Source organism: Pan troglodytes, chromosome 6, assembly GCF_028858775.2.
Source record: "Pan troglodytes isolate AG18354 chromosome 6, NHGRI_mPanTro3-v2.0_pri, whole genome shotgun sequence".
Classification (NCBI taxonomy): Eukaryota; Metazoa; Chordata; class Mammalia; order Primates; family Hominidae; genus Pan; species Pan troglodytes.
In genome coordinates, this window is record NC_072404.2 from 81,576,095 (window position 1) to 81,603,658 (window position 27,564).

Sequence of the window (27,564 nt, forward strand, 5' to 3'; positions counted from 1 at the left end):
GAATGGTCTGGGCTGGAGATGAATATTTGGGAGTCATAACCATATGAAAATGTAACCTGGCCGGCCGCGGTGGCTCACAGCTGTAATCCCAGCACTTTGGGAGGCCGAGGCGGGCGGATCACGAGGTCAGGAGATCGAGACCATCCCGGCCAACACGGTGAAACCCCATCTCTACTAAAAAAAAATACAAAAAATTAGCCAGGCATGGTGGCGGGCGCCTGTAGTCCCAGCTACTCCGGAGGCTGAGGCAGGAGAATCGCTTGAACCTGGGAAGCTGAGGTTGCAGTGAGCCAAGATCGCGCCATTGCACTCCAGCCTCGACAACAAGAGCCAAACTCCGTCTCAAAAAAAAAAATTAAATAACAGCAAGCAACTGCATGCACGTTTGGGGGCGGTGTCCGGAGTGAGAAAGGCCCCGCCAGCAATCCATCCCACAATCAGCGATGGCTGAGGGGGTCTGGACCTCGCGGGACGGGGCTGCACGCCTCCAAGCAAATGCACAGCGCGGCTAAATTGGATTCGACAGCACCGGAAACGGCGACTCCCACTTGGGGCGCTGCGGACACACGAGTCGAGGCTGCCTTCCAGGAAGCAAACAAAAAAAGGGGGGAAAAGGGGGGGAAAGAAAGAAAGAGAAAAAGGAGGGCGAGTGGCGAGCAGGGGCCTCGGCCGCCACCCACACGCCCCGAAGCGTGCTCGTCCCCCGCGCGGGGCTCCCGGCCGCCGCCCTCGGCCATCGGCTGCTCCCCGGTGGCCCAGGCCTCGGACTCCGCGGCCGGCCCGGCGCGGCCCAGCGCCCTCAGGTGCGTACCCCGCCCCCGCCGCCGACGCCGCCGACGCCGCCATTAAGGGCGGGTTGCCTTTCGGAACGTCCTCCTCCTGAGGGCCTGGGGAAGGGAGGCCGCCCGGCCGCAGCGGGAGGTGGCCCCCCGGGACACCCCGGCGCCCCAAGGCGAGGCACCCCCGAACCCCGATCCCTGCTGGCAGGACCAGAGGTGTGAGGGTGGGGGCGGGGAAGCCTTGCCGCGGGGGCAATGGTCGTACGCACGGAGCGCACATCCCTCTCCTTCCTGATTGGCCGAGCGGGGGTGTGCGTGATGCCACGCTCGGCCCGTCGTACGTGGGGCGCTCGCGCTGCGTGCAGACGCGCTTGATTGGTTAGATAAGGGGGCGGGGGCCGCCGCTGTTACCAGGCAACTGCGCCCCGGATCCGCCCCCTGACGTCACGCGTTGCCCAGAGGCCCAGGTTGTGGGTTTTGTCCGTGGGTATGGTCCTCGCGACGGCCTCCGGGGATCTGTTTGTTGGCGGAAAACCAATCCAGACTCCCAAGGAAAAAGGCCGAGGCCCGGGAATTTCCCGTTGCAATTCTGGTTTCGAGTTCTAGGGGGAAAAAGGCTCGCAAGGCTGTATTCTCCATCCCTCAAGCCCAAGCTTTCTTGTTTCTTAATAACAGCTTCGTTGAGATCCATTGTAAAATTCACGTTTTAAGAGTGAATAATTCAGTGCACAGAGCTGTGCAACCTTTGCCACTAATTGCAGAACGCTTTCAGCACCCGAGGAGAAGAAACTCCAACCCCATTAGGCCGTCATTCCCCGGTCCCCACCCCGTCCCTATCCCCAGCCCCTGGCAATCACTTTTGTCTCCGTGGATTTGCCTATTCTGGACATTTTGTGTGGATAGAATCATCCCAAGAAGCTTTTTGTGTGTCTGGCTTCTTTCCTTCTTTATGGCTGAATAAAAATCCATGATATGAATACACAGCATTTTGATTTTCCATCCATTGATGGCTATTTGGGTAATTTCCACCTTTTGGCTGTTATGAACAATACTGCTATGAACATTGGTGTACACGTTTTTGTGCGGACATTTGTTTTCAATTCTCATAGGTGTATACCAAGGACTGGAATTGCTGGGCCAAGCTTTGTGTTTTAAGGAAAAAAAAAATCATGTTTTAGTTTCGTGCTGGTAATTTGAAGTAAGCAGATGTCTAGATATAAGCTTGGAAACTGGCCAGTTGGAGATTGCTCACGGCTGCAATTGAAGACTCCAGCAGCCTCTTCTCCTCTTTGCTTCCATTTGGAGAGGAAGGCGTCATAGGCTGTGTGACTTCCGTGGACGCGGGGCTTGGCACCGGCTTGCAGTTGGGATCAATCTTCAGTGGCGGTTTGGAGTGGGTCACGGTTCTTCCTGCCTGCCTTCCAGTTTAGTCCCTGACGTCTGCTCCCCAGGGCCCTGGCTCTTCCCCGACGCCTTCAGCCTGCACAGTCCCTTCTCTCATTCTCAGGCTGCAGAACCTGGAAGTACAGTTGTCCCCCCTTACCCGCTGTTTCAGTTACCTGAGGTCAACCGTGGTCTGAAAATACTACATGGAAAATTCCAGAAATAAACAATTCGTAAGTTTTAAATTGCACGCTGTGATGAAATCTCGCGCTGTGCAGCCTGGGCAGTGAATCGTCCCCTTTGTTCAGCGTCCCCACGCTGTGGACGCTCCACACCCATAGTCACTTAGTAGCTGGCTCGGTTATCAGATCGACCGTCACAGTGTCCCAGTGTATGTGTTCAAGTCACCCTTATTTTCCGTCATAATGGCCCCAAAGCACAAGAGTAGTGATGCTGGGAATTTGGATAGGCCAAAGAGAAGCCGTAAAGTGCTTCCTCTAAGTGAAAAGGTGAAAGTTCTCGACTTAATCAGGAAAGACAAAAAATCCTATGCTGAGGTTGCTAAGATCTACGGGAAGAATGAATCTTCCATCCGTGAAATTGTGAAGAAGGAAAAAGAAATTCGTGCTAGTTTTGCTGTCTCACCTCCAACTGCTAAAGTGACGGCCACAGTGCGTGATAAGTGCTTAGTTAAGATGGAACAGGCACTGCATTTGTGGGTGGAAGAGATGAACAGAAAACGTGCTCCCATTGACAGCAACATGTTGCGCCAGAAAGCTTTGAGCCTATACCAAGACTTCAGCAAGGGATGCTCTGAAACTGACACCAAGCCATTTACTGCGAGTAAGGGATGGTTACACAGATTCAGGCATAGATTCTCACATCATTACAAGAAGAAGAAGAAGGGTAAGTACGTTACAACAAGTTATACTGAGAGAGAGAGAGATCACATTCACATAACATTACAGTACTTGATATTCTATTTTATTATTGTTGTTGTTAATTTCTTACTGTGCCTAATTTATAAATTAAAATTCATCGTAGGTATGTATGTACAGGTTGAACATCTCTAATCCAAAAATCCAAAATTTGAACCGTTCCAAAATCCAAAACATTGAATGCTGCTGACCTGATGCAAGTTGAAAATTCCATACCTGTCACCTTTGCCTTTATTTTTTTTTTAAGACAGTCTCGCCCTGTCGCCGAAGCTGGAGTGCAGTGTTGCGATCTCGGCTCACTGTAAGCTCCACCTCCCGGATTCAAGCCATGCTTCTGCCTCAGCCTGCAGAGTAGCTGGGATGACAGGCGTGTACCACCACGCCCGGCTAATTTTTACGTTTTTAGTAGAGACGGGGTTTCACCATGTTGGCCAGGCTGGTCTCGAAATCTTGATGTCAGTTGATTCACCCACCTCAGCCTCCCAAAGTGCTGGGATTACAGGCATGAGTCACCACACCCGGCAGGCCTTCTTTGTTTTTCTCTTGAGACAGAGTCTTGCCCAGGGCCTCGCCCTGTTGAAATGGTGGGATCACAGCTCACTGCAGCCTTGACCTCCTGGGCTCAAGCAATCCTCCCATCTCAGCCTCCTGAGTAGCTGGGACCACAGGCATACACCCCCACACCTGGCTAATTTTTAATTTTTTTGTAGAGGTGAAGTCCCATTATGTTGCCAGGCTGGTCCCACTATGTTGCCCGGACTGGCCAACATGGCGAAACCCTGTCTCTACTAAAAATACAAAAATTAGCCAGACATGGTAGTGCACACCTGTAACCCCCAGCTACTTGGGAGGCTGAGGCAGGAAAATCACTTGAACCTGGGAGGCAGAGGTTGCAGTGAGCCAAGATCGCGTCACTGCACTCCAGCCTGGGCGACAGAGCGAGACTCCATCTCAAAAAAGAAAAAGGACATAATAGATTTAGGGTTTGGCACTATCTGCAGTTCCAGGCATCCACTGAGGGTCTTGGAATGAGTCTGCCGAAGATAAGGGGGAGAGTCCTGGCCCTTCATTTCTCTTGTACTCCCAGTGGATTCATCTGCGTTCCTACATGCCCTGAGGCCATTTCATGGGTGTCTGGCTCCTTTTACTGTATTGCTTGTGATTCCCCTCCACTCCTTGCCATCAGTATACTTTTTTTTTGGGGGGGGGGGAGGGTACAGAGTCTTGCTCTGTCACCTAGGCTGAAGTGCAGTGGCACAATCACGTCCTACTGCAACCTCTGCCTCCCGAGTTCAAGAGATTCTCCTGCCTCAGCCTCCTGAGTAGTTGGGATTACAGGTGCGTGCCACCATGCCCAGCTAATTTTTTTTTTTCTTTTTGAGATGGAGTTTCGTTCTTGTTGCCCAGGCTGGAGTGCAATGGCATGATCTTGGCTCACTGCAACCTCCGCCTCCCGGGTTCAAGCAATTCTCCCCGCCTCAGCCTCCCGAGTAGCTGGGATTACAGGCACCCACCACCACGCCTGTCCTTTTTTTTTTTGGATTTTTAGTAGAGACAGGGTTTCACCATGTTGGCCAGGCTGATATGGAACTCCTGACCTCAGGTGATCCACCTGCCTCAGCCTCCCAGAGTGCTGGGATTACAGGTGTGAGCCACCTCGCCTGGCTACTAGTATACATTTTTACATCGCAGGTGCTCATTACATTTTTGTTGAATGGTGAAACATGTACTCTTGTGTTTGTACTTGTAGGCTGAGCTGTGAAGAAGGTAGAATTTATTAATTAAAACCAAGCCCTGCGGCTCAGTGTGGTGGCTCACGCCTATAATCCTAGCACTTTGGGAGGCTGAGGTGGGAGGATTGCTTGAGTCTAGGAGTTCAAGACTGGCCTGGGCAACATGGCAAAACTCTGTCTCTACAAAACAAACAAAAAACAACAACAAAAAATTAGCTGGGTACAGTGGTGTGCGCCTGTGGTCCCAGCTACTTGGGAGGCTGAGGTGGGAGGATCACTTAAGCTTGGGAGTCCCAGGCTTCAGGGAGCTATGATCATGCCACTACACTCCAGTCTGGGTGATAGAGCAAGACCCTATCTCAAAAGAAAAAAAGCAAAACAAAACAGAAAACAAGTCCCAGGTCTGGGCACAGTGTCTCATTCCTATAATTCCAGTATTTTGAGAGACTGAGGCAGGAGAATCGCTTGAGCCTAGGAGTTCAAGATCAGCCTGGGCAACATAGTGAAACTTTGTCTCTACAAAAAAAAAAAAAAAAAAAAAAAGTCAAAATTAGCCAGGCGCATGGTAAGCTGTGATGATACCACTGCACTTCAATCTGGAGGACAGAGCAAGACTCTGTCTCAAAACCAAACCAAAACAAAAAAACTAAGCCCTTTAAAACCTGAAAAATTAATCTTTGGAAAGGAAAATCTAGAAACAGTTTTTAAAAATAAACCAGTCCTCTATTTCAAGATTTCAGAGTTTTCATAAAGGAAGTGGATGACATTCCAAATGATGAAAGGTTGTAAGGGATAGATACAGATTCTAGATCAGTGATGGGCAAACTTTGTTTGTAAGGATAGTAAATATTTTTGGCTTTGGGGACATGGGGTCTTTGTCACATGCATGCAAACCTTCCTTTGCAGGAAAGCAGCTGTAGACAAGATGTCAACAAGTGAATGTGACTGTGTTCTGACAAAGCTTAATTTACAAAACTAGGCTGCGGTCTGGATTTGACCTGTAGGCTGGAGATTGTTCTAGGTATTTGCTTTTCGTTAGTAAAATATTACACTAGAAGGACAGAAACGCCTCCAGCATTGCTGGGAAGACAAAATGAGATTTGGAAGTTTTTGGAGTTTACATCTACAGTTTTAAAAGAGCAAAAAGGGCCAGGCACGGTGGCTCATGCCTGTAATCCCAGCACTTTGGGAGGCTGAGCGGGGCGGATCACCTTAGGTCAGGAGTTCGAGACCAGCCTGGCCAACATGGTGAAACCCAGTCTCTACTAAAAATACAAAAATTAGCCAGATGTGGTGGCACGCACCTGTAATTTCAACTACTCGGGAGGCAGAGGTTGCAGTGAGCTGAGATTGCACCACTGCGCTCCAGCCTGAGCCACAGAGCAAGACTCCATCTCAAAATAAAAGAGCAAAAAGTTAAGTACTATGTAAAAATCTGTGATCTCAGTAAATGGTGCTGGCACTTCAGATGTGAGTAAAAAAATGGTTAATAACTATATCGGCTTTGGGAGATTTTATTCTGTGGTACAAGTTCTTATGGTGAAGGATTTTTGAGCTTTATTAGAGTGCAGTGAAATTTTCTCAGGAAAATGTACTTGGGACAGGAAACACAGTGTTGGCTTATAGTCATGTTTCATTATTTTCAATTTTCTATTAATGCATGCTGTGTTCCAAATCATAAAATATAAAAGACAACATTCCTGCCTCCATTTGTTGTTATGTACAAAATGCAAAGAAAGCACAATAATTATGAAACACTCAGCCCAGCGCGGTGGCTCACACCTGTAATCCCAGCACTTTGGGAGGATGAGGCAGGCAGATCACTTAAGCCCAGGAGTTCGAGACCAGCCTGGGCAACATGGCGAAACCGCGTCTCTACAAAAAATACAAAAATTAGCTGAACATGGTGGCGCATGCCTGGTATTCCAGCTACTCAGGAGGCTGAGGTGGGAAGATCATCCGAGCCCAGGGAGGCAGAGGCTGCAGTGAGCTGTGATTGCGCCACTGCATTCCAGCCTGGGTGACGGAGTGAGACCCTGCCTCAAAAAAATGATAATAATTATTATGAAACACTTGTTTTTTAAATGATTACTGGTAGCATAGTTGACGCCAACTGATAGTATCTTTTTTTGAATTCCACCTGGTATCATCCTGCCTATTATTTTATTCTTCGGTTTTTTCAATTTTTTTATTTCTATTTTTGTTTGTGTTTTTATTTTTATTTTCTTTTTTGTAAAAAAGCAGACTTTTGACATCAGAGCTTGTTTAGGGATTATTGTGGTATAATATTCTGGGGATGACAGAACTGTTTTATACCTTAATTTTACCTATGTAACTTTATATATGTCAGAATTCACAGGGGCCAGGCAGGTGACTGACACCTGTAATCCCAACACTTTGGGAGGCCAAGGTGGCAGATCACCTGAGGTCAGGAGTTTGAGACCAGCCTGGGCAACATGGTGAAACCTCCTATTTAAAAAAAAAATGCAGAAAATGAGCTGGGCATGATGGCACGTGCCTGTGGTCCCAGCTACTCAGGAGGCTGAGGCACGAGGATTGCTTGAGCCCAGGATGGGGAAGTTGCAGTGAGCTGAGAGTGCACCACTGCACTCCAGCCTGGGTGACAGAGTGAGACCTTGTCTCAAAAAAGAAAAAAAAAAAAATCGGCCAGGCACGGTGGCTAACGCCTGTGATCCCAGCACTTTGGGAGGCTGAGGCGGGTGGATCAGGAGGTCAAGAGATCGAGACCAGCCTGGCCAACATGGCAAAATCCCATCTCTACTAAAAATACAAAAATTAGTTGGGCATGGTGGCGGGCGCCTGTAGTCACAACTACTCAGGAGGCTGAGGCAGGATAGTCGCTTGACCAGGGAGGTGGAGATTGTAGTGAGCTGAGATCACGCCATTGCACTCCAGCCTGGGCAACAGAGCGAGACTCCGTCTCAAAATAAATAAATAAATAAATAAATAAATAAATAAATAAATAAACCATAATCCTCATCTAGTCTAGTTTACATCAGATAAAAGAATTTTCAGCCAGGCGTGGTAGATCATGCCTGTAATCCCAGCACTTTGGGAGGCTGAGGCAGGTGGATCACCTGAGGTCAGGGGTTCAAGACCAGCATGACCAATATGGGGAAACCTCGTCTCTACTAAAAGTACAAAAATTAGCTGGGCATGCCAGGAGTGGTGGCTCACGCCTGTAATCCCAGCACTTTGGGTGACCAAGGCGGGTGGATCACAAGGTCAGGATATTAAGACCATCCTGGCTAACACGGTGAAACCCTGTCTCTACTAAAAATACAAAGAATTAGCTGGGCATGGTGGCACGGGCCTGTAGTCCCAGCTACTCAGGAGGCTGAGGCAGCAGAATCGCTTGAACCTGGGAGGCGGAGGTTGCAGTGAGCCAAGATCAAGCCACTGCACTCCAGCCTTTGCACAGCAAGAGCAAAACTCCGTCTCAAAAAAAAAAAAAGAAGAATTTTTATTTAAAACTTTTTTTTTTTATTTCACAGGAAATGGATTGCATGATTGTTTTGACCATTTTTCTTCATGCTAAATAAAGTACACAGACTTAAGCATTGAGTTAAGAGATCAGTGTTTTGATTGCCTTTTGGTCGGCGTCAGGGAGAGACCTCTCTGAGTTTGGAGGTTGTTTTAAGGACGCGGGGTGCCATGATTCTAGTAATTTTGTGTGTGCATTTCACACACAACAACCCATACATAAATATCTTATAATTCATCTTCCAGGCACTTGAGAATGAAGGGAGCATTGTTAATAATTTCACTGGCAGGGCGGGCGTGGACTAGGACTGTCCCACCTGGGACATGTGGTCACCCATCTTATTTTCCCCTCATGGGGCCTTTCTTCTGTTTGCCTTTCTGCTCCTCCACTGCGGTTGCAGCCTCTGCCATTCCTTAAACCATCTGCACACCCACCAGCAGGCTCCCATGCTCTCTGTGTCCTTTCACGGAAAATAATATTTCCCTTGGAGGGTGTGTAGGTTTTAAATTGGGTGATCGTAAAAGGATCGGCGCATAGAGTGTAGTTCAGTACATGTTAATTTTCTTTTTTTCCATCCAACCTCTCTTTGATCTTATTTGATTTTTAAAAATCTCTTTAGCTGGGCGCGGTGGCTCACGCCTGTCACCCACCACTTTGGGAGGCCAAGGAGGCCAGATCACTTGAGGTCAGGAGTTTGAGACTGGCCTGGCCAACGGATGAAACCCTGTGTCTACTAAAAATACAAAAAATTAGCCAGGCATGGTGACCCAAGCCTGTAATCTCAGCTACTTGGGAGGCTGAGGCAGGAGAATTGCTTGAACCCGGGAGGCGGAGGTTGCAGTGAGCTGAGATCGTGCCACTGCATTCCAGCCTGGGCGACAGAGTGAGACTCCATCTCAAAAACAAATAAATAAATATGATAAAAACTGTTTTATTGAGATACAATTCATATACAGTTCACCCATTTGAAGTGTACAGTTCAGGCTGTACACGGAGGCTCATGCCTGTAATCCCAACACTCTGGGAGGCTGAGGTGGAAGGATCGTTTGAGCCCAGGAGTTTGAGACCAGCGTGGGCAACATAGTGAGACCTCTCTACAAAAATAGAAAATTAGCTGAGTGTCGTGGCACATGCCTGTCATCTTAGCTACTCTGGAGGCTGAGGCAGGAGCATTGCTTGAGCCCAGGAGGTCAAGGCTACAGTGATTACACCACTGCACTCCAACTATGATCATGGCACTGCACTTCAGCCTGGGTGACAGAATGAGACCCTGTCAGAAAAAATAAATAAAAATTTAAAAAATAGGGGTGGGCATAGTGCCTCACACCTATAATCCCAGCACTTTGGGAGGCCAAGGAGGGTGGATCACCTGAGGTCAGGAGTTTAAGACCAGCCTGGGCAACATGGCAAAACCCCATCTCTACTACAAATACAAAAAATTAGCTGGGCATGGTGGTGCACGCCTGTAATCCTAGCTACTCAGGAGGCTGAGGCAGGAGAATCGCTTGAACCCAGAAGGCAGAGGTTGCAGTGAACTGTGATTGTGCCACTGCACTCCAGCCTGGGAGACAGAGCAAGACCCCATCTCAAAAAAAAAAAAAAGAAAATTAAAAAAAATAAAGTGTACTGTTCAGTGGTTTCTTAAAATATATTCACAGAGTTGTACAACTATCATCACAGTCAATTTTTGTTTTGTTTTGTTTTTTTGTGAGACGGAGTCTCACTCTGTTGCCCAGGCTGGAGTGCAATGGTGGGATCTCAGCTCACTGCAACCTCCGCCTCCCGGGTTCAAGAGATTCTCCTGCCTCAGCCTCCCGAGTAGCTGGGACTACAGGCGTGCGCCACCATGCCCGGCTAATTTTTGTATTTTTAGAAGAGACAAGGTTTCACCAAGTTGGCCAGGATGGTCTCGATCTCTTGACCTCGTGATCCGTCCGCCTCGGCCTCCCAAAGTGCTGGGATTACAGGCGTGAGCCACTGTGCCCGGCCATCACAGTCAATTTTTGAACATTTTCATCACTCTGAAGCCTTTTACCCTTTAGCTATCAACCTGAAATAACCACTAATCTATTCTCAGTTCCTATAGATTTCCCTATTCTAGAAATTTAATATGAATGGAATTACATAATATGTGACTCCTTTGGATTTTAAGTTGAGGGGATTCATAAAAGGTCAGAAGTGAAACATTCATAGGAAATAGTTGATTGAGCCAGGTGTAGTGGCTCACAGCTGTAATCCCAGTGTGGATGAGGGGGAAGGATGGCTTGAGTCCAGGAGTTGGAGGCTGCAGGGAGCCATGATCGAGCCACTGCACTCCAGCCTGGGTGACATTGTGAGACTCTGACTCTTAGAAATAAAAAAGCTGACCAGGCTCAGTGGTTCATGGCTGTAATCACAGGGCTTTGGGAGGCCAAGGTAGGTAGATCACTCGAGGTCGGGAGTTCGAGACCAGCCTGGCCAACATGATGAAACCCCATCTCTACTAAAAACACAAAAAATTAGCCGGCCATGGTGGCAGCTGCCTGTAATCCCAGCTACTTGGGAGGCTGAGGCAGAAGAACTGCTTGAACCCCAGAGGCAGGGGTTGCAGTGAGCCAAGATCATGCCATTTCACTCCAGCCTGGGCAACAGAGTGAGACTCCATGTCAAAAAAAAAAAAATATATATATATATATATATATATATATATAAAATAAGGCTGGGCATGGTGGCTCACGCCTGTAGTCCCAGCACTCTGGGAGGCTGAGGCGTGTGGATCAACTGAGGTTAGGAGTTCAAGACCGGCCTGGCCAACATGGTGAAACCCCGTCTCTACTAAAAAATAGAAACTTAGCTGGGCCCAGTGGCGGGTGCCTATAATCCCGGCTACTCGGGAGGCTGAGGCAGGAGAATTGCTTGAACCTGGGAGGTAGAGGTTGCAGTGAGCCGAGATCGCACCACTGCACTCCAGCCTGGGTGACAGAGTAAGACCTTGTCTCAAAAAATACATATAAAAATAAATAAATAAGCAGTTGATTTAGTATCTTCTTCAATAGACAAGATGCCTGAGTACAGCCCGCGGCTCTCCTGGCGTGTGGTCCCGTGGGGACCAGTGCATCAGGTGCTTCCTAAGCTGGCGTCACCTGCCTGGCCCGATGCCTCCTCTGGTGTTCGTTGTTAATTAATGCCACCTCCTGATGGCAGTTTCTTTCTGGGAAGAGGAGAGAAGAGATGGAGCCGTCCCCAAGTGAAGGGTGCAGGGAAGGCTCCATGAATAGTCTCAACTAAGGACTGTCCCAGGAAGGAACCTCGGGACAAGCAAAGAACAGTGAACTTCTGATGTGACCCGGATGCACCCATTTCCAGAGAGCAGGAAGCACAGAGAAGGCCCGTGGGTCGCCGTCCCCGGGGTGCCTTCCATCCTGCAGGGCTTGCTGCATGCCCTGAAAGTTATGATAAAGACATAGGACCGGCCGGGTACGGTGGCTCACGCCTGTAATCCCAGCACTTTGGGAGGCCGAGGTGGGCAGATCACGAGGTCAGGAGATCGAGACCATCCTGGCTAACATGGTGAAACCCCGTCTCTACTAAAAATACAAAAAATTAGCCGGGCATGGTGGCACACGCCTATAGTCCCAGCTACTCGGGAGGCTGAGGCAGGAGAATGGCGTGAACCCGGGAGGCAGAGCTTGCAGTGCGCAGAGATCATGCCACTGGGCGCAGTGCGCAGAGATCATGAACTCCAGTCTGGGCGACAGAGCGAAACTCCGTCTCAAAAAAAAAAAAAAAGACATAGGACCTTCATCACCAGGGGTGCCCCTTGGGCTGTTGCTGTGGCATCTCCCTTTTTTTTTTTTAGACGGAATCTTACTCTGTTGCCCCACCTGGAGGGCAGTGGCACAATCTTGGCTCACTGCAACCTCCGCCTCCTGGGTTCAAGCAATTCTCCTGCCTCAGCCTCCGGAGTAGCTGGGATTACAGGTGTCTGCCACCATGCCCAGCTAATTTTTAGTAGAGAAGGGGGGGTCTCACCATGTTGGCCAGGCTGGTCTCGAACTCCTGACCTCAAGTGATCCGCTCACCTCAGCCTCCAAAAGTGTTGGGATTATAGGCGTGAGCCACCACGCCGGCACCATTTCTTAATACACATTGAGTGTGATGACATCATAGATCAATGGCAATTGAAGGTGTGAAGAAGTGGAAATAGCACTAGGCAAAAATTGTCCTGGTGTATGTTCTAGCTTTGCTTGGACAACTTGCTAAGTTGTAAAATGAGAATACTTCTACGCCCTTTTCTCTCCCGGGGATGCTAAAGACAAAATAAAGATACGAATGGAAATTCTCTGAGCTTCCAAAAGAATCAGGATGGAGCATGATCTAAGGGAGTGTTCTGGTGAATGGGAACTTAACACGCCTTTGCCGTTACATATTCTTTGATGTGCATTTGCTTGGTGAGTGGAATCTAGAATGCTCAAGAAAAGACTTTCTAGGACCTACGCGTCTCATGGCTGGATGCCGCTTTTGCTACTCTTCATCTTAGCCAAAAAGCGGAGAGGCAATTGAGGCTGCTTTTTCTGACTCCAGCTCTGTTGCCAGAACAGAGTCTTTGCTATGAAAAACAATACTGGCTGGGCGCGGTAGCTCACACCTGTAATCCCAGCACTGTGGGAGGCAGAAGCAGGAAGATCGCTTGAGCCCAGGAGTTGGAGACCAGTCTGGGTAACATAGTGAAACCCCGTCTCTACTAAAATGCAAAAGTTAGCCAGGTGTGGTGGCATGCACCTGTAGTCCCAGCCACCCGGGGGCTGAAATGGGAGGATCAACTGAGCCCAGAAGGTCGAGGCTACACTGAACTGTGGTAACACTCCAACCTGGGTGACAGAGCAAGATGCTGTCTCAAAAAAAAAAAAAAAAAAAAAAACAGACCAGGCATGGTGGCTCTCACCTGTAATCCCAGCACTTTAGGAGGCCGAGGCGGGCGGATCACTTGAGGTCAAGGGTTCGAGACCAGCCTGGCCAACATGGTGTAACCCCGTCTCCACCAAAAATACAAAAATTAGCTGGGTGTGGTGGCTCACGCCTGCAATCCCAACTCCTCGGGAGGTTGAGGCAGGAGAATCGCTTGAACCCAGGAGGCAGAGTTTGCAATGAGCTGAGATCGTGCCACTGCACTCTAGCCTGTGTGACAGAGTGATATTCCACCTCAAAAAACAAACAAACAAACAAACAAATCTTTCCCTATCCCTCCCTTCCCCCTACCATTCTGTTTAATAATAATAGAGATATAGAGATTTATAAAAATTTTTAACGATAACAATTTGCATCCTACTGGTTCAGCATAGCTAATGTTCTCAGAAAGATGATAACTCTAAGGGATCCTCGAGTGTCTTCAAAGAATTTTGGTAGATAGTTGCATTTTTAGAATTTCTTTTCAACCTTCTGTAACTGTCCAGACTGGCTAGGGTGTGCTGTGGTTGCAAACGACACCAGACTTTGGAGGATTAAAGGAGCAAAGACTTATTTCTTGGTTGCACTAAAAGTCTGTTATGCGTTGGCTGTGAGTCTGTTTCACGTTGTCTGCAATCTGGAACCCAGGCTGCTGTGGTGGTTCCATATGGAAAGTTCCCAGTGACCACCGAGGAGGAAGAGAGAGTGTGGCAAAATGAAGTTACTTCCCTGACATCCTCAGTCCACGAAAGTCATGTGGCCGCACCACATTCAAGTGGGCAAGAAATCAAACCACGTGATCTGAAAGAGACCTTTGTGAATATTTCCAAATAACCGCATGTGACCTCCACACTTAGCTCCCTTAAATCTTCAGTTTTGGTCGGGCTCAGTGGCTCACGCCTGTAATCCCAGCACTTTGGGAGGCTGAGGCGGGCAGATCACCTGAGGTCAGGAGTTTGAGACCAGCCTGACCAATATGATGAAACCCCGTCTCTACTAAAAATACAAAAATTAGCTGAGCATGGTGGCGCCTGCCTGTAATCCCAGCTACTTGGGAGGCTGAGGCAGGAGAATCGCTTGAACCCAGGAGGCAGAGGTTGCAGTGAGCAGAGATCACACCACTTCACTCCAGCCTGGGCGACAAGAGTGAAACTCAATAGAAAAATCTTCTGTCTTCCTTCCGCATGCACACTCATGTTGATCTGTTTATCTTTTGCTTACAAATAGAATTAAGCCAAATATTGGAGGGATATGATGGTAGCTGACAGGTACTTAATTTGCGTGTTCCATTTCAAAAAGTTGTTTTTAAGATTTCAGAGAATTTTTTTCAAAGAAATTTCTTAAAGCTAACTTCATTTAGAGCTTGGCAAAATGTATCAGCCAGGCACAGTAGCTCATGCCTGTCATCCCGGCACTTAAGGAGGCCGACACAGGAGGATGGCTTAAGCCCAGGAATTTGAGATCAGCCTCGGCGATAGAGCAAGACCCCATCTTTACAAAAAAATGTTAAAAAATTAGCTGAGCCTGGTAATACATGCCTGCAGTCCCATATGCAAAACATAGCTGGGGCTACACGGGAGGGTGAGGCAGGAAGATCACTTGAGCCTGAGAGTTGGAGGATGCAGTGAGCCATGATTGTGCCACTGCACTCCAGACTGGGTGACAGAGTGAGATCCTGTCTCTAAAAACAAAACAAACAAAAAGCTTAAAAAAAAAAAAAAAATCTTGGCAAAATTTAGAGTGAGCTTTTAGGAGACAGAAGTCCGAAGGGAAGTGGGAAAAAAGGAATTTTCTCTTCCTATCTTTAGCACACAAACCCATTATATCCTTTCTATGTGTAAGTGAAATAGTGTGGTAGCTGTCACAACCATGCTGAAATCTGACTAAACATCATGGGATCAATAAGGTACAAATCCGCCTCTCCTCATCTGGGAAACAGCATGCTCCTCTCACATAATACCTGAGTTTGTTTTACGGGGAGGCCATGTGTAGGTTTAGTGGAAAATATATTCTATAAAGTTAGCATAAAAATAAATGTAAAAGGCTGGGTGCGGGCCGGGCGAGGTGGCTCACGCCTGTAATCCCAGCACTTTGGGAGGCCGCGGCGGGCAGATCACGAGGTCAGGAGATCGAGACCATCCTGGCTAACATGGTGAAACCCCGTCTCTATTAAAAATACAAAAAAATAGCCAGGCGTGGTGGCAGGCGCCTGTAGTCCCAGCTACTTGGGAGGCTGAGGCAGGAGAATGGCGTGAACCTGGGAGGTGGAGCTTGCCGTGAGCGGAGATCGTGCCACTGCACTCCAGCCTGGGCGACAGAATGAGACTCTGTCTTAAAAAAAAAAAAAAAAAAAAAGACTGGGTGCAGTGGCTCACGCCTGTAATCACAGCATTTTGGGAGGCCTAGGCAAGTGGATCACTTGAGGTCAGCAATTCGAGACTGGCCTGGTCCAACATGGTGAAACCCCATCTCTACTAAAAATACAAAAATTAACCAGGCGTGGTGGTGGGAGCCTATACTCCCAGCTACTTGGGAGACTGAGGCAGGAGAATCGCTTGAACCTGGGAGGCAGAGGTTGCAGTGAGCCAAGGTCGCACCATTGCACTCCAGCCTGGGCGACAGAGCAAGACTCTGTTCCAGAAAAAAGGGCTGGGCATGGTGGCTCATGCCTATAATCCCAGCACTTTGGGAAGCCGAGGCAGGTGGATCACTTGAGACCAGGAGTTCAAGACCAGTATGGGCAACATGGCAAAACCCTGTTTCTACAAAAAAAAAAAAAAAAAAAAAAAAAAATCCAGGTTTGCTGGAGTGTGCTTGTAGTCCCAGCTGCTTCGGACCCTACAGTGAGTTGAGATTGCCCCACTGCACTCCAGCCTGAGTGACAGAGCAAGACCCTGTGTCTAAATAAATAAACAGTTTCTAAAACAGAAAGTTGACTGGGCACAGTGGCTTACGCCTGTAATCCCAGCACTTTGGGAGGCCAAGGCGGACGGATCGCCTCAGGTCAGGAGTTCGAGACCAGCCTGGCCAACATGGCAAAACCTCGTCTCCACTAAAAATACAAAAATTTGCTGGGCGTGGTGGCAGACACCTGTAATCCCAGCTACTTGGGAGACTGAGGCAGGAGAATCACTTGAACCCAGGAGGTGGAGGTTGCAGTGAGCTGAGATCGTGCCATTGCACCAGCCTGGGTAACAAGAGTGAAACTCAGTCTCAAAAAAAAAAAAAAGAAAGAAAGAGAGTTAGCAGGGTTGGGTGTGGTGGCTCACACCTATAATCCCAGCACTCTGGGAGGCCAAGGAAGGCAGATTGCTTGAGCTCAGGAGTTTGAGACCAGCCTAGGTAACATGGCGAAACTCCGTCTTTACAAAAAATACAAAAATCAGCCAGGCGTGGTGGCGCTCACCTGTAGTCCCAGCTGCTGGGGAGGCTGAGATGGGAGGACTGATTGAATCCAGGGGGCAGAGGTTACAGTAAGCTGTGATTGCGCCACTGCACTCCAGCCTGGGTGACAGAGCAAGATCCTGTTTCAAAATAAAATAAAATAAAATAAAACAAAATAAAATAAAATAAGTTAGCATTACTATTCAGGAGCTCATGGGCAAGTCACTAAATGCCTTTAAATTTCAGTTTCTTCATCTCGAGAGGAAAGTTTGAACTAGATCTTTGGTGAGCACCCTCACATCTCTAAATGTGGGTTTCAGACTCTGAATTTTTGCCACTTTCTTATTGCTTCTCTTGCACAGGGATCATGGCCCAGGTAGCAGTGTCCACCCTGCCTATTGAAGAAGAGTCCTCCTCAGAGACCAGGATGGTGGTGACATTCCTCGTGTCTGCCCTCGAATCCATGGTGAGACAGCCTGACACTTGTCTGACATTCCATAGATGGATCATTGTCGAAATGACAGAATCATGAAACACTTCAGTATCCCTTTTCTTTTTTTTCTTTTCTTTTTTTTTTAAGACAGAGTCTCACTCTGTCGCCCAGGCTGGAGTGCAGTGGCGCAATCTCAGCTCACAGCAACCTCTGCCTCCAGGGTTCAAGCAATTCTCCTGCCTCAGCCTCCCGGGTAGTTGGGATTATAGGCACCAGCCACCACATGCAGCTAATTTTTGTTTTTTTTTTGAGACAGAGTCTTGCTCTGCTGCCCAGGCTGGAGTGCAGTGGCATGATCTCGGCTCACTGCAACCTCCGCCTCCCAGGTTCAAGCAATTCTCCTGCCTCAGCCTCCCAAGTAGCTGGGATTACAGGCACCGGCCACTACGCCTGGCTTATTTTTTGTATTTTTAATAGAGACGGGGTTTCACCACGTTGGCCAGGCTGGTCTCGAACTCCTTACTCTCAGGTGATCTGCCCACCTCGGCCTCCCAAAGTGGTGGGATTACAGGCGTGAGCCACCGTGTCCGGCTGCTTCAGTATCACTTTAGATGTTTGCCTCCTGCCTGACATCTATATAAGGGTATCCTTTATAGACGGTAATGGGCTTGTCAGATTATTTATGTATTTGTATATTACATTATGGATGCAATTATATAAACTTAAGCTTCCCAGACCAGATCTGAAATGTAATGAATGGTAACCTTTGTTACCATGTTTGAGAATATTTTAAAAATCTAATTTCAAAAGTAAATAGGCCAGGTGCAGTGGCTCACGCCTGTAATCCCAGCACTTTGGGAGGCCAAGGTGTGTGGATGACTTGAGGTCAGGAGTTGGAGACCAGCCTGGCCAATATGGTGAAACCCCATTTCTACTAAAAATAGAAACATTAGGGGGACGTGGTGGCGGGCATCTGTATTCCCAGCTACTCAGGAGGCTGAGACACGAGAATCACTTGAACCCGGGAGGCGGAGGTTGTAGTGAGCTGAGATTGTGCCATTGCACTCCAGCCTGTGCAACAGAGCGAGACTCTGTCTCAAGAAAAAAAAAGTAAACAGCCTATTTATATATATCTATTTACATCCAAAAGGTAAACTTTACCTGGTGGGTGAAAATTTGATGAGAAATTTACATAACTCCAAAGTACCTGATCAGAAGATATTTATTGATTAAAAATGGAAAATCAGTAACTTTACAGTGCAGAAACCTGACAGACACCACCTCATTCAAGTGATCAAAATTAGCATAGTCAGACTGTAATCCCAGCGGTTTGGGAGTCGAGGTGGGAGGATGGCTTGAGGCCAGGAGTTGGAGACCAGCCTGGGCAGCATAGTGAGACCTTGTCTCTACAAGACTATTTTTAAAAAATTAGCTGGAGGGGATGGTGCTATAGTTCCAGCTAGTTGGGGTGCTGAGATGGAAAGATTGCTTGAGCCCAGGAGTTCAAGTCTGCAGTGAGCTATCATGAGCTATCATGACACTGCACTCCAGCCTGCACAGCACAAGACCCTGACTCTAAAAAAAAAAAAAAAAAAAAAAAAGTTGGAATTAATTTTAGAAGAAAGCATTAGGGGTAGGCAGGGTGGCTCATGCCCGTAATCCCACCACTTCATGAGGCCAAGGCCAGAGGATCACTTGAGCTCAGGAGTTTTGAGACCAGCCTGGGTAACATAGCAAGACCTTCTGTCTACTAAAAAAAATTTTTAGGCCGGGCGCGGTGGCTCACACCTGTAATCCCAGCACTTTGGGAGTTTGGGAGGCCGAGGCAGGCAGATCACAAGGTCAGGAGTTCGAGACCAGCCTGGCTAACATGGTGAAACCTCGTCTCTATTAAAGATACCAAAAATTAGCCAGGAGTGGTGGCACATGCCTGTAATCCCAGCTACTTGGGAGGCTGAAGCAGGAGAATCGCTTGAACCTGGGAGGCAGAGGTTGCACTGAGTCGAGGTCACGCCATTGCACTCCAGCCTGGGCAACAGGGCAAGGCTCCGTCTCAAAAAAAAAAAAAAGGAAAAATAAAAAATTTTAAAAATTAGCCAGGCGTGGTGACACATGCCTATAGTCCCAGCTACTAGAGAAGCTGAGGCAAGAGGATTGCTCCAGCCTAGGAGATCAAGGCTGCAGTGAGCTAGGATTGCACCACTGTACTTCAGCCTGGGTAACAGAACAAGACCCTCTCTCAAATAATAATAATAATAATAAAGCATTAGGATCTGTTTGAAGAAAACTCGAAATATCTTCCCCAGGGACATTGTTTAAGAACTGATCACATTCCTTTCATTTGACAAATATCCATGAAGCACTTCCTAAGCCAAGGCCCTCTTCTAGGAACTGGAGTCACAAGACCTGAGAAGGTCCCCCTTACAGAGATCTTATATCCTACTCGGGAGATAAACAATAAACAAATTCGGCTGGGCATGGGGACTCAACACCTGTAATCCCAGCACTTTGGGAGGCCGAGGAGGGTGGATCACCTGAGGTCAGGAGTTGAAACCAGCCTGGTCAACTTGGTGAAACCCTGTCTTTACTAAAAATACAAATATATTAGCTGGGTGTGGTGGCAGGCACCTTTAATCCCAGCTAACATGGGAGTCTGAGGCGGAGGTTGTAATGAGGCGAAATCGCACCACTGCCCTCCAGCCTGGGTGACAGAGCAAGACTCCATCTCAAAAAAAAAGGTATATATGAAGAGGTAACCAGAAAGTCTGCAGCCAAAAATGTAGGGAAAAGGCATATTGGAAGATCCATGTCAGGCAGTCAATAAAAATATGTTCTTTGGGTTTTATGATGTTTATGGTGTTTGCTTGATAAATTTCTTTTGGTTTCCTTTCTCAGTGATTTTTCTCATTCTAAATAAATATTCCTGGCCGGGCACAGTGGCTCACACCTGTAATCCCAGCACTTTGGGAGGCCAAGGTGGGCGGATCACAAGGTCAGGAGATCGAGACCATCCTGGCTAACACGGTGAAACCCCGTCTCTACTAAAAATACACACACACACACACACACACAAATTAGCCAGGCGTGGTTGCAGGCGCCTGTAGTCCCAGCTACTCAGGAGGCTGAGGCCGGAGAATGACATGAACCCGGGAGGCGGAGCTTGCAGTGAGCCGAGATTGCGCCACTGCACTCCAGCCTGGGTGACAGAGCGAGACTCCGTCTCAAAAATAAATAAATAAATAAATATTCCTTTTGCTACCTAATTTTGTATTCTTAAATCAGGCCTCCCAGGCCCCACAAACTTGGATCTGCCCTTGTAGATAATACATCGCTTTTTGTTTCTGTTTCAGTGTAAAGAACTGGCCAAGTCCAAGGCAGAAGTGGCCTGCATCGCAGTGTACGAAACAGACGTGTTTGTCGTCGGAACCGAGAGAGGATGCGCTTTTGTTAATGCCAGGACGGATTTTCAGAAAGATTTTGCAAAATACTGTAGGTGTTTTAATTTTATCCTTTGTATTCCCAATCTCAAAAGGATCGCAGGCAAGACTTCCACAGTATTTCCTTCTAAGCTATCATAAGCATTCTCCTAGAAACGATCCTAACACATCTTCTTGGATTCAGCTTACCAAATAAACACTGCTTAACACTGCAGAGTCCAAGACAAATGGTCATTTTATTTTATACTAGGTCCTCAGCGGTACTCTGGTTTATTAGAATAAATTTCAAGGACATAGAACAAATTATCTTTAATTCCTAAAATAAACACCATTTTACAAAATACTCTTTAGTACTTTCCAAAGGAAGGGGGAAAAGCTTTTTCAGAGCTTATTGTGTATTACTGCCTATTAATAGCCATTATACAATTACTCCTTTTTTCCTTTTTTCTTTTTTCTTTTTGAGACAGAGTCTCACTGTGTCACCCAGGCTGGAGTGCAGTGGTGCGATCTTGGCTCACCGCAACCTCCGCCTCCCAGGTTTAAGCGATTCTCCTGCCTCAGCCTCCCGAGTAGCTGGGATTACAGGCACCTTCCACCATGCCCAGCTAATTTTTATATTTTTGGTAGAGAAAGGGTTTCACCCTGTTGGCCAGGCTGGTCTCAAACTCCTGACCACAAGTGATCTGCCCACCTCTGCCTCCCAAAGTACTGGAATTACAGGTGTGAGCCACTGCACCTGGCCGTTTTTTCCTTTTCTTAGTATGGCAATTTCAGAGCCTTCAATATGCCAGGGTGTGCTGCAAGCATCCAGTGTGAGTGAGCATATGTGGCCATATGTCAAGGAACTACTCTGCAGTGTTAAAAACTACACCTTCTGCCAGGCTCGGTGGCTCACTCCTGTAATCCCAAAATTTTGGGAGGCCAAGGCAGATGGATCACTTGAGCTCAGGAGTTTGAGGCCAAGCTGGGCAACATGGCAAGACTCCATCTCTACTAAAAAATACAAAAAAAATTAGATGGGCGTGGTGGCACTCGCCTGTAGTCTTAGCTACTCAGGAGGCTCAGGTGAGAGGATCTCTTGAGCCCGGGAGGTCAAGGCTGCAGTGAGCCGTGATCACACCACTGCACTCCAGTCTGGACCATAGAGCGAGACCCGGTCTCAAGACAAAACAAAACCAGACAAAAAACTACACCTTTTATGGTGGTAATCTCTAACACTGTAGGTTATTTACCAAGTATTGATATAGCAATTTAATATTCCTTGTAACCATGAAAGGATAAAAATCAGAAAGGTTCGTCAGAGGGTATAAGGGTGTGTGTGTGTGTGTGTGTGTGTGTGTGTATGTACAGAGAGAGGGGTCTCTATGGATTGGCAGAGGGTATATAAAGTGTGTGTGTGTGTGTCTGTGTGTGTATAAGTAGATTAGATAGATGGGTAGATAGATAAATAAGAGAGAGGAATTATATACATATGTATATAGACAGATTAGATAAATGGATAGATGATAGATAAGAGAGAGGAATTATATATATATGTATATAGATAGCTTAGATGGATGGATAGATAGATAAGGGAGACAGGAATTATATATATATATATGTATATAGATAGATTAGATGAATGGATAGAGAGAGAGATGAGAGAGGGGAGAATTGAGTGATAGATTGATTCAAATTTACTTCCGAGATCCCAAATTAAGGTCTCCACTATCAAGAAGACAGATTAAAAAATGAAGCCATCTTTAAATAATACAGTATGTAATTGATACACAAGAAGGGTATTCTCAATTCATTAATGTCAGATGCCAGTTGAATTTCTAATCATTGAAATTTACTTGTAGATTTTTTTGAGATTCATAGTTGCATGTTAATTTTGTTGTCGCAAATATTTTCTCTAGTATTCATCTTGTAATGAAACTGTTCTGAAATTGGTGTGATAATCTTTTTATATTTTCTTTTCTTTTAATAATGTCAACTTTTAGTTTAGATTCGGGGGGCACACGTGTAGATTTGTTACATGGGTATATCGTGTGATGCTGTGGTTTGGGGTACAGTAGTGAGCATAGTACCCCATAGTTCATTTTGCAACCCTTGCCCCCACTTCCCTCTTTCCTCTAGGAGCCAGCAGTGTCTATTGTTCCCATCCCCATCTTTATGTCCATGTGTACCCAAGGTTTGGCTCCCACTTACAAGTAAGAACATGTGGTATTCGGTTTTCTGTCCCTGCATTAATTTACATAGGATAATGGCCTCCAGCTGCCTCCACATTGCTGCAAAGGATATGATTTCTTTCTTTTTTATGGCCGCAGGTTTTTCGTTTTTGTTTTTGTTTTTTGAGACAGAGTTTTGCCCTTTCGGACAGGCTGGAGTGCAATGGCATGATCTTGGCTCACTGAAACCTCCACCTTCTGAGTTCAAGCCATTCTCCTGCCTCAGCCTCCCAAATAGCTGAGATTACAGGCATCTGCTACCACACCCAGCTAATTTTTGTATTTTTTAGTAGAGACAGGGTTTCCCCATGCTGTCCAGCCTGGTCTTAGACTCCTGACCTCAGGTGATCCGCCTGCCTCTGGCTCCCAAAGTGCTGGGATTACAGGCGTGAGTCATCGTGCCCAGCCTTTTTTTTTTTTTTTGAGACAGGGTTTTGCTATATTACCCAGTCTGGTCGTAAATTCCTGGGCTCAAGTGATCCTCCTGTCTTGGCTTCCCAAGTAGCTGAGATCTGCACCTGGCATGCATGCTAAATATTTGGTCAAGGGTTTATTTCTGGACTCCCTACTCTATTCCGTAGATCTATTTGTCTTTATGCCAGTATCATGCTGTTTTGATTACTTTATAATATGTTTTGAAATCAGGAAGTATGAGACCTCCAAATTTGCTCTTTTCAAGATTATTTCTGTTATTCAGAGTCCCTTGGTGTTCCATATGAATTTTTTTTTTTTTTTTTTTGAGACAGAATCTTGCTCTATCGCCCAGGCTGGAGTGCACTGGAGAGATCTCGGCTGACCACAACCTCTGCCTCCTCGGTTCAAGCCATTCTCCTGCCTCAGCATCCCGAGTAGCTGGGATTACAGGCACATGCCACCATGCCCAGCTAATTTTTTTTTTTTTTTTTTGTATTTTGAGATAGGGTTTCACCATGTTGGCCAGGATGGTCTTGAATTCCTGACCTCATGATCCACCCTCCTCAGCATCCCAAAAGTGCTGGGATTACAGGGTGAGCCACCGCGCCCAGCCCCATGTGAATTTTAGAGTGGATTTCTTAATTTGTACGAGAAATGCCCTTGAGATTTTGATGGGGATTGCAATAATTCTGTAGATGGCTTTTGGTAATACAGATATCTTAGCAATATTAAGCCTGCCAATCCATGAACATGAGATGTCTTTCCATTTGTTTGTGTCTTCTTTAATTTCTTTTCTTTCTTTTTTTTTTTTTTTTTTTTTGAGAGACGGAGTCTTGCTCTGTTGCCCAGGCTGGAGTGCAGTGGCTTGATCTCAGATCACTGCAACCTCTGCCTCCCAGGTTCAAGCGATTCTACTGCCTCAGCTTCCCAAGTAGCTGAGACTACAGGCATGCACCACCACACCCAGCTAATTTTTGTATTTTTAGTAGAGACGGGGCTTCGCCATGTTGCCCAGGCTGATCTTGAACACCTAACCTCAAGTGATCTGCCTGCCTTGGCCTCCCAAAGTGCTGGGATTATAGGATTATAGGCGTGAGCCACCGCGCCCAGCCTGTCTTCTTTAATTTTTTTCAGCAGTGTTTTATTGTTTTAGTATACAGATTTTTCCCTTCCTTGATTAGGTCTATCCCTAAGGATTTTATTCTTCTTGATGCTATTGTAAATGGAATTGTTTTATTTCCTTTGCAGATTGTTCATTGTTACTGTATAGAAATGCAGTTGATTTGGTGTGTTGATGTAGTATCCTGCAACTTTGCTGAATATGTTGGAGTTAGAATAGATTTTTGTGTGGAATTTTTAGGATTTTCTACATACAAAATCATGTATCATCTATGAACAGAGATAATTTTACTTCTTTCTTTCAAATTTGGAGGCCTTTTTTTTTCTTACCTAATTTAATTGCTCTGGCTAGGACTTCCAAAACTGTGTTGAACAGAAGTGGGGAGAGAGGGCATCTTTGCCATTTCTTTTTTTTTTTTTTCTTTGAGATAGAGTCTTGCTCTGTTGCCCAGGCTGGAGTGCACTGGCTTGATCTCTGCTCACTGCAACCTCCAGATCCCAGGTTCAAGTGATTCTCGTGCCTCAGCCTCCTGAATAACTGGGATTACAGGTGCGTGCCACCACACCTGGCTAATTTTTGTATTTTTTTAGTAGAGGTGGGGTTTCACCACATTGGCCAGCATGGTCTCAAACTCCTGACCTCAAGTGATCTGCCTGCCTCCGCCTCCCAAAGTGCTGGGATTACAGGGGTGAGCCACCGCACCTGGCCCATCTTTGCTATTTCTGATCTTAGCTATCAGTCTTTCATTGCTGAGTGATATTAGCCATGGACTTTTTATAAATGGCCTTTATTACATTGGTCATTTCCTACCACTTCTAGTTGGTAGAGTGCTTTTATCATGAAAGGATGTTCAATCTTGTCAAATGCTTTTTCTGCGGCAATTGAGATGATCACGTGGCTTTTATCCTTTATTCTGTCAATGTGGTATGTTACATTGATTGATTTAAATATGTTGAACCATCCTTGTATTTGAGGAATAAATTCCACTTGGGGCCAGGCATGCCTGTAATCCCAGCATTTTGGGAGGCCAAGGCGGGCAGATCACTTGAGGTTGGGAGTTCGAGACCAGCCTGGTCAACATGGGAAAACCCCGTCTCTACTAAAAATACAAAAATTAGCCAGGTGTGTGGTGGCAGGAGCCTGTAATCCCAGCTACTCGGGAGGGAGAGGCAGGAGAATCGCTTGAACCCGGGAGGCGGAGGTTGCAGTGAGCTCTCACCTGCCTGTGATGACCAACAGCATTTGGGATACCCAGTGTGGCACTCATTCCAGTGAGTTTTAGTGACACCCCCACCACACACAGCTTCCCAGTCACTTCCACTAATACTCCAGCTGGCTTCCCAGCAAGTCTTATCAAAGTCCCAGAAAATTCCAGAAGGGGCCGGGTGCAGTGGCTCACATATGTAATCCCAGCACTTTGGGAGGCTGAGGTGGGAGGATCGCTGGAGCCCAGGCATTTGAGACCTGCCTGGGCAACATGGCAAGACCCTGTCTCTACAAAATACATATATATATATACATTTTTACATTGGCCTTTTTTCTTTTTTATTATTATTTTAAATATATATATATCAGCTGGGTGTGGTGGCTCACACCTGTAATTCCAGCACTCTGGTAGGCTGAGGCTGGCGGATCACCTGAGGCCAGGAGTTTGAAACCAGCCTGGCCAACATGGCGAAACCCCATCTGTACTAAAAATACAAAAATTAGCTGGGCGTGGTGGCATGCACCTGTAATCCCAGCTACTTGGGAGGCTGAGGCAGGAGAATCACTTGAACCCAGGAGGTGGAGGTTGCAGTGAGCCAAGATCGTGCCATTGTACTCCAGCCTGGGTGACAGAGCAAGACAAAAAAAAAAAAAAAAAAAAGGGAAAGGAAAAAGGAAGAAAGAAAATTCCAGAAGGAGGTTTCGCAGTGAATTTCAGTGGCACCATACCCACAGGCAGTTTCTTAGGGAGTTCCACCAGTTCCCCAAAGCATGGCTTCCCAGCAAATTCTCTTGGCATCACCCTCCAGGTAGCTTCCAGAGAGTTCCACTAGCACACTAGAGGCCATCCTCCTTATAACGCCCAGAAAGTGTTGCAGGCACCCACAGGGTAACTGTCTAGTGATTTCCACCAGCACCCCCAGAAAGCAGGCCCCTGTTTGCCAGCCACCACATGGACACCCCCACAGGCTTCCCCACTATCCAGTGGGCCGTGACCAAATCCTGTTTAATGAGGTCTGGATCTCGGCCCTGGGGAGCCACCCCATTCCTGGATTTGCTCCCTCCTGGGTCCCCTGCCTTAGCCCAGCAGTCACAGATGCTCTTGCAATTTGCTGCTTATGTTCTCTTTAGAGTCCTCAGTCCCTCTAGCAGCTAATCCCATGTTACCAGTTGATGACTCTTCTAGGAAACTTCACCTGTTGGTGTAAATTAGTACAAGCTCTATGGAAAACAGTATGGAGATTTCTCAAAGAACTAAACATAAACCCCCATTCAATCCAGCAAGCCCACTACTTGGCATCTACCCAAAGGAAAATAAATCATTCTATCAAAAAGACACCTGCCTTGAACGTTTATCACAGCACTATTCACAATAGCAAAGATGTGCAAATCAAGCTAAGATCCATCACCAGATGACGGGACAAAGAAAATGTGGTACGTACGCTATGGGATACTATTCAGCCATAAAAAAGAATGAAATGGCCGGGCATGGTAGCGCATGCCTATAATCCAAGCACTTTGGGAGGCCGAGGCGATGGATCACTTGAGATCAGTAGTTCTAGACCAGCCTGGCCAACATGGCGAAACCTCGTCTCTACTAAAAATATAAAAGTTAGCCGGGCGTGGTGGTGCGTGCCTGTAATCCCAGCTACTCGGGTGGCTGAGGCACAAGAATTGCTTGAACCCGGGAGGCAGAGGTTGCAGTGAGCCGAGATCATGCCATTGCACTCCAGCTTAGGCGACAGAGTAAGACTCTCTCAAAAAAAAAAAAAAAAAAAAAAAGAATGAAATGATGTCTTTTGCAGCAACATGGATGGGATTGGGGGCTATTGTCTTTATCATTTGACGTAAAAAGGCAAATGCGGCATGTCCTAACTTACAAGAGGGGCTAAATAATAGGTACACATGGACATAGAATGTGAGGCTAGGTGCAGTGGCTCATTCCTATAATCCCAGCACTTTGGAAGGCCGAGGTGGGCAGATCACTTGAGGCCAGGAGTTCGAGACCAGCCTGGCCAACAGGGTGAAACCCTGTCTCTACTAAAAATACAAAAATGAGCCTGGTGTAGTGGCGGGTGCCTGTAATCCCAGTTACT

At 46.9% G+C, this 27,564-nt stretch overlaps 1 protein-coding gene across 22 annotated transcripts in view; it reads left to right on the forward strand.

Annotated features, from left to right (window-relative positions):
* Nucleotides 1-423: 423 nt before the first annotated feature.
* The window catches only part of LOC743350 (general transcription factor II-I repeat domain-containing protein 2B), a 62,818-nt gene continuing 35,677 nt past the window's right edge, over nucleotides 424-27,564 (forward strand). For 13 of the 22 annotated variants that reach the window (XR_008536408.2, XM_024357884.3, XM_054655762.2 and 10 more), the window contains exons 1-4: nucleotides 424-803; nucleotides 1,889-3,068; nucleotides 17,011-17,114; nucleotides 20,432-20,570. Coding sequence is in view for 20 of the 22 variants with exons in the window: in XM_024357884.3 (XP_024213652.3) it covers nucleotides 2,588-3,068; nucleotides 17,011-17,114; nucleotides 20,432-20,570 (724 nt within the window). In the remaining 2 variants the exon portion in view is untranslated. The remainder of the gene's footprint in view (nucleotides 804-1,888; nucleotides 3,069-17,010; nucleotides 17,115-20,431; nucleotides 20,571-27,564) is intronic. The other 9 variants (XR_010158523.1, XM_016945233.4, XM_016945234.4 and 6 more) reach the window with 1 other exon arrangement.